The sequence below is a fragment of the Oncorhynchus nerka genome, linkage group LG7 (assembly GCF_034236695.1).
Source record: "Oncorhynchus nerka isolate Pitt River linkage group LG7, Oner_Uvic_2.0, whole genome shotgun sequence".
Taxonomy (NCBI): Eukaryota; Metazoa; Chordata; class Actinopteri; order Salmoniformes; family Salmonidae; genus Oncorhynchus; species Oncorhynchus nerka.
In genome coordinates, this window is record NC_088402.1 from 43,724,437 (window position 1) to 43,737,163 (window position 12,727).

The 12,727-nt window shown below is 44.5% G+C and overlaps 1 protein-coding gene across 2 annotated transcripts in view; it reads left to right on the forward strand.

The window, feature by feature from the left end:
• Positions 1 to 12,727, forward strand: part of LOC115131750 (oxysterol-binding protein-related protein 10-like) — a 103,600-nt gene that overhangs the window by 70,861 nt on the left and 20,012 nt on the right. Inside the window, exons 8-9 of one of the 2 annotated variants that reach the window (XM_029663705.2) lie at positions 8,035 to 8,187; positions 10,198 to 10,693. In XM_029663705.2, coding sequence (XP_029519565.2) covers positions 8,035 to 8,187; positions 10,198 to 10,693 — 649 coding nt within the window. The remainder of the gene's footprint in view (positions 1 to 8,034; positions 8,188 to 10,197; positions 10,694 to 12,727) is intronic. The other variant, XM_029663706.2, reaches the window with a different exon arrangement.

Below are 12,727 nucleotides of genomic sequence, written 5' to 3' on the forward strand. Positions count from 1 at the left end.
CCTATGATAAAAATTACAAACCTACCGTCCAACAGGACAACGACCCTAGACAAAGATATAACATTCAAAGTCCTGAAGCCACTCCTGCTGTGTGCTTAGGGTCGTTGTCCTGTTGGACGGTGAAACTTTACCACAGTCAGATCATGAGCGCTCTGGAGCAGGTTTTCGTCAAGGATTTCTCTGTATTTTGCTCCGTTCATCTTTCGATCCTGACTAGTCTCCTAGTCCCTGCTGCTGAAAAACATCCCCACAGCATGATGCTGCCACCACCATGCTTCACCATATGGATGATGCCAGGTTTCCTCCAGACACTTGGCATTCAGACCAAAGAGTTCAGTCTTGGTTTCATCAGTACAGAGAATCTTGTTTCTCATGGTCTGAGAGTCTTTCGGTGCCTTTTGGCAAACTCCAAGCGGGCTATCATGTGCCTTTTACTGAGCAGGGGCTATCACTCAACCATAAAGGCCTGATTGGTGGAGTGCTGCAGAGATGGTTGTCCTTCCTGAAGATTCTCTCATCTCCACAGAGGAACTCTGGAGCTCTGTCAAAGTGACCATCTGGTTCTTGGTCACCTCCCTGACCAAGGCCCTTCGCCCCCGTTTGCACAATTTGGCTGGGCGGCCAGCTCAAGGAAGAGTCTTGGTGGTTCCAACTTCTTCCATTTAAGAATGATGGAGTCCACTGTGTTCTTGGGGACCTTCAATGCTGCAGAAATATTTTGGTACCCTTCTCCAGATCTGTGCCTCGACACAATCCTGTCTTGGAGCTCTACAGACAATTGCTTCAACCTCATGGCCTGAATTTTGCTCTGACATGCACTATCAACTATGCTTATATAGACAGGTGTGTCCCTTTCCAAATCATGTGCAATCAATTACATTACAACAGGTGGATTCTAATCAAGTTGTGAAAACATCTCAATGATGATCAATGGAAACAGGATGCACCTGAGCTCGATTTCAAGTCTCACAGCAAAGGGTCTGAATATTCATGTTAATAAGGTATTTCAGTTTTTCATAAAAAAATAGAAAATCTTTGGAGGGAGCTGAAAGTCCATATTGCCCAGCGACAGCCCTGAAACCTGAAGGATCTGGAGAAGGTCTGCATGGAGGAGTGGGCCAAAATCCCTGCTGCAGTGTGTGCAAACCTGGTCAAGAACTACAGGAAACATATGATCTCTGTAATTGCAAACAAAGGTTTCTGTACCAAATATTAAGTTCTGCTTTTCTGACGTATCAAATACTTATGTCATGCAATAAAATGCAAATGAATTACTTAAAAATCATACAATGTGATTTTCTGGATTTTTGTTTTAGATTCCGTCTCTCACAGTTGAAGTGTACCTATGATAAAAATGACAGACCTCTACATGCTTTGTAAGTAGGAAAACCTGCAAAATTGGCAGTGTATCAAATACTTGTTCTCTCCACTGTATTTACCCTAGGAAAATGATAAAGCTCGGTAATCGGGTTCCAGCCATTCAACCCTAGAGCGTAGTGTAGCCATTACTGCGCAAATAGTGAATAGCATCTCCATAACGCTAGCATCCGCCATCTTGTTGCTAGTCTTCGTCGCGTCCTCTTGTTTAACGTTTCATCTGGTTTTCCCAGTTCCAGGCATATTCGAGAATGCCGTCCAAATGTTGCTAGAGCCAGGAGCTGTGCAAAGTGTGTGCTCGTTTTGATAGATAAAAGGTTCAAAAACATAAAAGTATCTACCCTTAGCGGAGAGGCCTCGGAACATGTCTTTTACGTAGCCATGTTGAAACCACGCTCCCTTCTCAGGTTATTTTTTCCGTTTTTTTTGTTTTTCTTCAGCCTGGAGGGCTCGTAGTACTTTTCTTTGTCTTAGATTTTGGCTCTGTTTTTATTGCAATTCCTTGTCAGGCCAAATGCAACATCTAAAAACACCAACACGCTTGCCACTCTTCTTCTTCCCAAGGGCTTTCCTTCCCAGCTGCTACTACCCTGCTCATCCCCCTCTCCCCACTAGCAATGCCGGCTATCTTATTAAGATGCACTCTCCTCACTTTTTTTGAAAGTAAGAAAGTAGAGCCCACATCCCTTCATGACCTCTCCATTAGAAGACCTGTGTGGCTCCTTTATATATAATGGCTTATTAGACCGCTTACAGTATAGACAGCTAAAGATATAGTCATCAATTGTTTTAACCCATCCAATAACATGTCTCATTGTTTTGCCTATAGGCTCAGGAGTGACATAGTTTGTATTTATAAAGCGTCTCAGAGTTGGAGTGCTGATCTAGGACCAGCTTTTCTTTTTAGATCAAGATTAATAAGTTTACTTGGACAAGGGGGGGACCTGATCCGAGATCAGTATAAATACGGGCCTTGAGGAGCTCCGATCTGATCCAGGTTCCTCTCTATGGATATGTATCAGTGTTGGAGAGGCAGACAGCGCAGCTCTTTTCCGCCTGTGCTGATCAACGTGCCAGGGTGTGAAATCCCACGGCTTCTGTTATATCTGTCAATATCCAAACAGAGCGAGACAGCACAGTATGAACTGGAGTTCTCGGTGTGTCTGTCGAGGGCTCCGAGGCTGATCCGTTCTCTGACGATTCCACTCCCGGAGTTGACATTATTTTCTAGGTTGTTATCGGAGAAAAGTTCCGGGTGTTTAGCTCCTTTTTGTTTGAAATTCGTAGAAACGGAAGCAGCTGTTTTAAGCGAGCCATTCAGAGACAACAACAAAAAATAAACGGCTCAGAACTAATGAAGACGTTGTTTCGGCTGACTGAACACACAAGAAAATCAAATGTCATTTACCACAACAAAGTTGACATCTCACTGCGTTTCCAAAGACCTAATAACTAATTGAGTGACTTTTCCAGCATGTGAAACAAAGGGGAACAGAGAGGAGAAAAGCTCCTGGGCTAGTTGTGTGCTGAGAAGGTGAAGGTGAAACGAGGACACTTCCATTATATCAAAAAGGTCAGTATTTGCGGAAGGAATGAGCGAGGGAGGGGAGCAGCGACAGAGGAACAGGGGGATGTCATGACATTTGGCGGAGAAGTGGAGGATGAGGAGGAAGAGGATAGGGATGAAGGTGGATGTTGAATGGACCTAAAAGGTTAATCTGCTCAAGTCAAGTGGAAGAAAGAGTTTGCCTTTGAAGTGAGAGCATGACCAGACTTTTCCCCTATCCCAACTATCCGCCCACACACTCCCCTGACGCCTTAAGAGAGGGAGAGAGCAAAGAGAGAGGGGGGGATGGGAAGGGTAACAGAAGAGGGAGCTAGTTAAGAAGAGGGATCGTGTGATAAGAAAACAGAGTGTGGTGAATGAGGAGAGAGAGGAAGGATGAATGAAAAAGACCTGCAGTGTTCAATGACATACTGTGGGATGGAGAAAAAAAATGAGAGAGAAAAAGAGTGAAAGTGCTAAATAAAGAGTGTGAAAGGGAGAGAGAGAAAAAGAGCGATAGAGATGGTGTTGTTTGAAAGCCACCCACCCACCCTACAGTAGCTCCTGCAGAACCAGGGCTGATGGGGTCTCCAGAGCGGCAAAACTGCTGCTTAATTAAGCCAGCTGATCCACACCATCGTGTGACAGCCAGGAGAGGAGAAGTAAGGGTGAGAGGAGGGAAGCGTAGGGAAACACGAGGGATGGTAGAGGTAGAGGTAGAGAGAGGTAGAGAGAGAGAGAGAGAGGTAGAGAGAGAGAGAGAGGTAGAGAGAGAGAGAGAGGTAGAGAGAGAGAGAGGTAGAGAGAGAGAGAGGTAGAGAGAGAGAGGTAGAGAGAGAGAGAGAGGTAGAGGTAGAGAGAGAGAGAGATATTCACAGCGCCTGTCTCTCTCCAGCCGGACGCCTCTGCACAAAGTTCTCTCGGCAGAACGAGCCTCTCAGCACTATAAAGGTTCTCTCTACAAATGGCATGAGAAGACAGCTGAAGGAGCTTTAACTGAACATCATTCTAACGGTAGCATTGTGTTCCGGAGACTTTCTTGTTGTCTTTGTAGTCGTACCTTTCTGCAACAGTGACGGCGGTGGGTAGAAACACTGTAGCAGGACATTGTGGACACCTGGCGTGGAACTGTGTGTCTGTGATCGGCGCGTCTTTCATCCATACACACAGGAGATGAGATCCAGCTGTACTGAGAGCAAGCCGGTGTCTTCTCAGCCCTGCAACGTAAGCGAGGGTGTTTACAGTTAGACTGTTAGTTAGACTGTGAGTGTATTTAGTGTGCCCGAGGGGGATAGATGTGTTTTTCAGGTAAAAGAGAGTGAGATTGCAGCAAGAGCTAATTCTGTGCTTTGTACATTTTGTGGCAACCCTTTTGAAAGCCGTTTTATGGAACGGAGAGTGACGCTCAGTGCGTTTCTTTCAAATAGCATTTTATTGTTTTACGGGTCGTTGAAATAGATTGTGACATGAGCCTTCATCCTGACCCATGAGTTTGCCTGTCTCTGTGATATTGACCAATGGAGTGTCTACTCTGCCTCCATTTGACCGCAGAATGCAGTCCTTTTTTTTCGTTATGTTTGTTGCACTGTTAAAAATCAATGCTGTGGATAGAAGTTGATGAGCCATGTCGTGAAGTGCTTTTGCTGACCTATCTATAGTTTGACCAACTGTCAGACCCTAAACCAGTGAAGGCAGAAACCCTGAAGACTTTGTGCCAAACCCCAATTCCATGAAAACAAGTGGACACATTTAGTGACCTGGTAGTCAAGTGGTATTGGCGGCCAACAAGGTATTCCTATCTAGCTGAATGCTTTGGCTGTTTCTGTTGTACAATAACAGAGGCTAGTGACATGTCATGTCGACAGTGTTGAGGAGAGTAGACCTGCTTGCATGACTCAATGGATAGAGGTAGAACTGAGTTGGCCTCTCAAGGAATTTCCGCTCATTATTAATGAGCCGTTTAAAAAAAAAAATGTTAGTGTGAATCGCAACAGACCTCCCACCTCCTTCTTTTTCCTCTTTCTAGCTATTTATATCCCTCTGCTTCTGGGGCATGCTACCTCCTGGGACTGTGTGTGTGTGTGTGTGTGTGTGTCATTGCATGAAATGAAATATTCAGGTGACAGAAAGGCAGATTCCTCCTGGTGATTTCTCTCTTTGCTCCCTCTGTTTCGTTATCTCCTCTCTTCTCGCTCCGCTATGTCGCTCTAGGAGTACCTCTGTGCTCTCTTCTCGCTCCGCCATGTCGCTCTAGGAGTACCTCTGTGCTCTCTTCTCGCTCCGCCATGTCGCTCTGGGAGTACCTCTGTGCTCTCTTCTCGCTCCGCCATGTCGCTCTAGGAGTACCTCTGTGCTCTCTTCTCGCTCCGCCATGTCGCTCTGGGAGTACCTCTGTGCTCTCTTCTCGCTCCGCCATGTCGCTCTAGGAGTACCTCTGCTCTCTTCTCGCTCCGCCATGTCGCTCTAGGAGTACCTCTGTGCTCTCTTCTCGCTCCGCCATGTCGCTCTAGGAGTACCTCTGTGCTCTGTTCTCGCTCCGCCATGTCGCTCTAGGAGTACCTCTGTGCTCTGTTCTCGCTCCGCTATGTCGCTCTAGGAGTACCTCTGTGCTCTGTTCTCGCTCCGCCATGTCGCTCTGGGAGTACCTCTGTGCTCTGTTCTCGCTCCGCTATGTCGCTCTAGGAGTACCTCTGTGCTCTGTTCTCGCTCCGCCATGTCGCTCTAGGAGTACCTCTGTGCTCTGTTCTCGCTCCGCCATGTCGCTCTAGGAGTACCTCTGTGCTCTGTTCTCGCTCCGCTATGTCGCTCTAGGAGTACCTCTGTGCTCTGTTCTCGCTCCGCCATGTCGCTCTGGGAGTACCTCTGTGCTCTGTTCTCGCTCCGCTATGTCGCTCTAGGAGTACCTCTGTGCTCTGTTCTCGCTCCGCCATGTCGCTCTAGGAGTACCTCTGTGCTCTGTTCTCGCTCCGCCATGTCGCTCTAGGAGTACCTCTGTGCTCTGTTCTCGCTCCGCCATGTCGCTCTAGGAGTACCTCTGTGCTCTCTTCTCGCTCCGCCATGTCGCTCTAGGAGTACCTCTGTGCTCTCTTCTCGCTCCGCCATGTCGCTCTAGGAGTACCTCTGTGCTCTCTTCAAGCTCCGCCATATCGCTCTAGGAGTACCTCTGTGCTCTCTTCTCGCTCCGCTATGTCGCTCTAGGAGTACCTCTGTGCTCTCTTCTCGCTCCGCTATGTCGCTCTAGGAGTACCTCTGTGCTCTCTTCTCGCTCCGCTATGTCGCTCTAGGAGTACCTCTGTGCTCTCTTCTCGCTCCGCTATGTCGCTCTAGGAGTACCTCTGTGCTCTCTTCTCGCTCCGCTATGTCACTCTAGGAGTACCTCTGTGCTCTCTTCTCGCTCCGCTATGTCGCTCTAGGAGTACCTCTGTGCTCTCTTCTCGCTCCGCTATGTCGCTCTAGGAGTACCTCTGTGCTCTCTTCTCCACACAAGTAGTATAAAGCTCCTGATATCTGAGTGAGTCATGTATGCATTTGCCAAGGAATGGTTCATTCTGTTTGTATAATGCATCACACAGGCTGTAATTTGCAGAGAACAGTGTTCTGTCCCACACTCAGTGACATTTTTTGTTACATTTACTTTTCATTGCGGTCTGTCACGTGTCAGATGCATATGCATACTGTACATGGTTCGAAAAAAACAAATAAAAAGGCAGGGAGAGTGAAAAAGGAGGGAGAAGGAGGGAAGGAGGAGAAGAAGACAGTTTTGGTTGGCCACAGAGCACTTTCTTACATTATATATTAGGCTTTGTGCCTTTGAGATATCGAAGGCACTGGGGCTCTTCTTTAACCTATATTGGATCCGCCACCAGCTGAATGCTGGAACACAAATGGAGGACACAACCCTGTCCACGTTCACTGCACCATATCAACCATATCAAAGGCTTGTGAAGGCATTGTGAGTCCGTGCTGGAGGCACTAAGTCGTTGCAAGGTGTCAGGCAGTGCACTCTCGGGGAAATTCTCTGAGGATGACCTTGAACCCCTGCATGTTGCTGAACCGTCATTCTAGGGAAGGAAATGTAAAGATGTGATAAATGGAACACGAGTGTATGGAACTATTAAATTGGTTGTGTTCCCTGCCTGGTATTTAAAGGGTTCCTTTGTCCAAGACAGAAAATTAATTCACCGCCCCATACCCTTTCCCACGCAACTTCATCTAAGGATGTAGAGTGAGTTTCTTGTAAACAGTGTATGCTATATTCCTTTTCTTTTAGCCACGTAAAGACTGATCTTCTTTTTTTATAATCTGCTAAACCGTTACAATTAGACACTATTCTAAATTTACCATAATTAGTGCTTGTGAAGTTACTGCCATAAGAGGCATTATGACGGTCAAAATTAGAGATTTCAAATGTCTGATACAAATTGCCTGTGAGCCAATGCCACAGAAAATGTAGTCAAGATATTATCTGTATAGTACATCTGAGTAGGTTGATGTGTGTGATATTGGATGTGATTTAGTGTGTATGATGTCTGGATAAGAGTAAGACTATAATGTGCGATGTCCAAATAAATAATAACCCAGCCAATTTGCATGGTTGAGTGTCTATCTGTCTAACACGAAGTGAGTATATGCTTAATATTCAGGATGATGATTGTAATCCATATCGTATCACTATCAGAGTTGCATCATAATTACCTTTACAACACAACTGATTGGCTCAAACGCATTAAGAAGGAAAGAAATTCCACAAATGAACTTTTAACAAGGCACACCTGTTAATTGAAATGCATTGCAGGTGACTCCCTCAGGAAGTTGTTTGTGAGAATGCCAAGAGTGTGCAAAGCTGTCGTCAAGGCAAAGGGTGGCTACTTCGAAGATTCTCAAATATAAAATACATTTTGATTTGCGTAACACTTTTTTTGGTTGCTACCTGATTCCATGTGTGTTATTTTATAGTTTTGATGACATCATTATTCTACAATGAAGACAATAATAAAAACAAATAATAAAGAACAACCCTTGAATGAGGAGGCGTGTCCAAACTTTTGACTGGCACTGTATGTCAGATCACTCTAAGTCTTGTGTCTCTGTTGTTGGCTTTGTCGTTTCAGCAGCACCCAGCGGGGTTGGAGGCCGTCAGCCCCAGTGAGGAGGTGACTGACATGGAGGACAATGACGAGGAGGACCTGGGAGTGTTGGACGACCAGCGAAGCATCATCCTGCACCTCCTCTCCCAGCTCAAACTGGGCATGGACCTCACCCGGGTAAGACAGCTGACGCTCTCTTCATGTCTTTTCCTTGGAATGTTAGAGCTGGTATGGCCAACACAACACTTACTGGTTCACAGAAGAGATTTATGTAGGAATGTCATGATTTCTTTTTAAGACAGCCAACACTCTCTGCTCTCTTCGTACAGTGGCTTGCGAAAGTATTCACCCCCTTGGCATTTTTCCTATTTTGTTGCCTTACAACCTGGAATTAAAATAGATTTTTGGGTGGTTTGCATCATTTGATTTACACAACATGCCTACCACTTTGAAGAAGCAGAATCATTTTTGGGGTGAAACAAACAAGAAATAAGAAGAGAAAAAAAACTTGAGCGTGCATAACTATTCACCCCACCCAAAGTTAGTACTTTGTAAAGCCACCTTTTGAAGCAATTATAGCTGCAAGTCTCTTGGGGTATGCATCTATAAGCTTAGCAAATCTAGCCACTGGAGGGAGCTGGAGCAAAACTGCTCCAGCTCCTTCAAGTTGGATGGGTACCGCTGGTTTAAAGCAATCTTTAAATCATACCACAGATTCTCAATTGGATTGAGGTCTGGGCTTTGACTAGGCCATTCCAAGACATTTAAATGTTTCCCCTTAAATACTCGAGAGTTGCTTTAGCAGTATGCGTAGGGTCATTGTCCTGCTGGAAGGTGAACCTCCGTCCCAGTCTCAAATCTCTTGAAGACTGAAACAGGTTTCCCTCAAGAATTTCCCTGTATTTAGCACCATCCATCATTCCTTCAATTCTGACCAGTTTCCCAGTCCCTGCCGATGGAAAAACATCCCCACAGCATGATGCTGCCGCCACCATGCTTCATTGTGAGGATGGTATTCTCGGGGTGATGAGAGGTGTTGGGTTTGCACCAGACAGCATTTTCCTTGATGGCCAAAAAGCTCAATTATGTTTGGAGTCTCCCACATGCCTTTTCGCGAACACCAAACATGTTTGCTTATTGTTTTCTTTAATTTAAGCAATGGCTTTTTTCTGGCCATTCTTCCGTAAAGCCCTACTCTGTGGAGTGTACAGCTTAAAGTGGTCCTATGGACAGATACCCCAATCTCCGCTGTGGAGCTTTGCAGCTCCTTCAGTGTCATCTTTGGTCTCTTTGTTGCCTCTCTGATTAATGCCCTCCTTGCCTGATCCGTGAGTTTTGGTGGGCGGCCCTCTCTTGGCAGGTTTGTTGTGGTGCCATATTATTTCATTTGTTAAATTAATGGATTTAATGGTGCTCCGTGGGATGTTCAAAGCTTTGTATATTTTTTTATAACCCAACCCTGATCTGTACTTCTCCACAACTTTGTCCCTGACTTGTTTGGAGAGAGCTCCTTGGTCTTCATGGTGCCCCTTGCTTGTTGCAGTCTTTGGGGCCTTTCAGAACAGGTGTATATATACTGTGATCATGTGACAGATCATGTGACACTTAGATTGCACACAGGTGGACTTTATTGAGCTAATTATGTGACTTCTGAAGGTAATTTGTTGCACCAGATCTTATTTAGGGGCTTCATAGCAAAGGGGTGAATACATATGCATGCACCACTTTTCGTATTTCAAAAAAATATTTATTTATTTTTTAAACAAGTTATTTTTTCATTTCACTTCACCAATTTGGACTATTTTGAGTATGTCCATTACATGAAATCCAAATAAAAATTCATTTAAATTACAGGATGTAATGGAACAAAATAGGAAAAATGCCAAAGGGGATGAATAATTTTGCAAGGCACTGTAGTTTTCCCTTGGAATGTTAGAGCTGCTATGGCCAATGTTTACCAGTTCACTGAATAGGAATGCCATGTTTATGTACTGGTATGTACATTTCACTAGCCTTCTCAGTTGAGTAAATTCATCAATAGCATCAAAATGGCAATGGAATGACACTAAAAAAAGCTTTTAGTTTAAGTTATGACTAGTCAGCCTCTTTATTGCTGTTCCCTACCAGCAATCTAGTGAAGTGTCTCCCTCATGTAGTTTAACGGTTGCCTCCCGCCTTGTTTACCAGGTGGTGCTGCCCACGTTCATCCTGGAGAAGCGCTCCCTGCTGGAGATGTACGCTAACTTCATGGCCCACCCGGACATGTTCCTGTCCATCACGGCTGGAGCCACGGCGGAGGACCGCATCGTACGCTTCGTCGAGTACTATCTTACCGCCTTCCACGAGGGACGCAAAGGAGCTGTGGCCAAGAAGCCCTACAACCCGGCACTGGGCGAGACATTCCACTGTTCCTGGGAGGTGCCCCGGGACAGAGTGAGGCCCCTCAGGTCTCAGGGCCCCAGGGAAGCAGCCTCCAGGGGCCCCAACAACACCCAACAGCAGAACGATCCATCGGGGACTGAGTGTTACCGGGTTCGCTTCGTGGCTGAGCAGGTGTCACACCACCCGCCCGTCTCAGGATTCTACTGCGAGTGCCCAGAGAGGAGTATGTGTGTCAACACCCATGTGTGGACAAGAAGCAAGTTCATGGGCATGTCCATTGGTGTTTCCATGATAGGGGAAGGTGAGTGAATTGATGTGCTTCGGGTTTGTTGAGGCTCAGTTAACTTCTTACGGCTGAAATCCCGTTAAAGGGATTGATTTGATAACAGCCAGTGAAATTGCAGGGTGCCAAATTCAAACAACAGAAATCTCATAATTAAAATTCCTCAAACATACAAGTATTATACACCATTTTAAAGATAAACTTGTTGTTCATCCCACCACAGTGTCCGATTTCAAAAAGGCTTTACGACGAAAGCATACCATGCGATTATGTTAGGGTCAGTGCCTAGTCACAGAAAAACACAGCCAATTTTCCAGCCGAAGAGAGTCACAAAAAGCAGAAATAGAGATAAAATGAATCACTAACCTTTGATGATCTTCATCAGACACTCATGGGACTTCATGTTACACAATACATGTATGTTTTGTTCGATAAAGTTCATATTTATATCCAAAATCCATTATGTTCAGTAATGTTTTGCTTCCAAAACATCTGGTGATTTTGCAGAGAGCCACATCAATTTACAGAAATACTCATCATAAATGTTGATGAAAATACAAGTGTTTTACATGGAATTAAAGATATACTTAATGCAACTGCTGTATCAGATTTCAAAAAAGCTTTACGGGAAAAGCACACCATGCAATAATCTGAGTCTAGCGCTTAGGCACCAAAACAAGCCATACAAATACCTGCCAGGTTGTGGAGTCAACAGATGTCATAAATAGCATTATAAATATTCACTTACCTTTGATGATCTTCATCGGAATGCACTCCCAGGAATCCCAGTTCCATAATGAATGTTTGTTTTGTTTGATAAAGTCCATTTGTCCAAATACCTCCTTTTTGTTAGCGCGTTTAGTTCACAAATCCAAATTCATGAGGTGCAGGAACTTAGTCCAGACGAAAAGTCAAAAAAGTTATATTACAGTTCGTAGAAACATGTCAAACGATGGATAGAATCAATTTTTAGGATGTGTTTAACATACATCTTCAATAATGTTTCAACCGGACAATTCCGTCTTTAGAAATTAAAAGGAACAGAGCTCGCTCTCACGGCCGCGCGCATGACTTAGCTCATGGCATTCTGCCAGACTTCTTAGTCAAACAGCTCTTATTCGCTCCCCCTTCACAGTAGAAGCCTGAAACAAGGTTCTAAAGACTGTTGACATCTAGTGGAAGCCGTAGGAAGTGCAATCGGACCACATTTTACACTGTATATTGGATAGGCAAAGACTTAAACCTACAAACCTCAGATTTCCCACTTCCTGGTTGGATTTTTTTCTCAGGTTTTTGCCTGCCATATGAGTTCTGTTATACTCACAGACATCATTCAAACAGTTTTAGAAACTCCAGAGTGTTTTCTAGCCAAAATCCAATATGCATATCTTAGCTTCTGGGCCTGAGTAGCAGACAGTTTACTCTGGGCACCTTATTCATTCAAGCTACTCAATACTGCCCCCCAGCCATAAGAAGTTAAACGCTGACACCATAAGTACGTACATGATTGAGTTCAAATCATAAACTCAGCAAAAAAAGAAACGTCCCTTTTTCAGGACCCTGTCTTTCGAAGATAATTCGTAAAAATCCAAATAACTTCACAGCTCTTCATTGTAAAGGGTTTAACCACGGTTTCCCATGCTTGTTCACTGAACCTTAAACAATTAATGAACATGCACCTGTGGAACGGCCGTTAAGACACTAACAGCTTACAGACGGTAGGCAATTAAGGTCACAGTTATGAAAACGTAGGACACTAAAGAGGCCTTTCTACTGACTCTGAAAAACACCAAAAGAAAGATGCACAGGGTCATTTAACGCATCTTCTCGACACATCACAAGAGAAGACAGACAGCTTTATTTTGTTGGGTGTTGTGGAATTGAAAAAAGTCATAATTTTAATACATTTTAAATGTTTACAAATTCGATGCACTGAAATTAAAACTTCTGAAAATGAACACTCTGATTATAGTGATATTATTTCTGGTTTCGCGAACAGTGTAAAGTATGTATAGAGAGGTGTAATCTAGAGCCAATCCAATCCTCTATCTT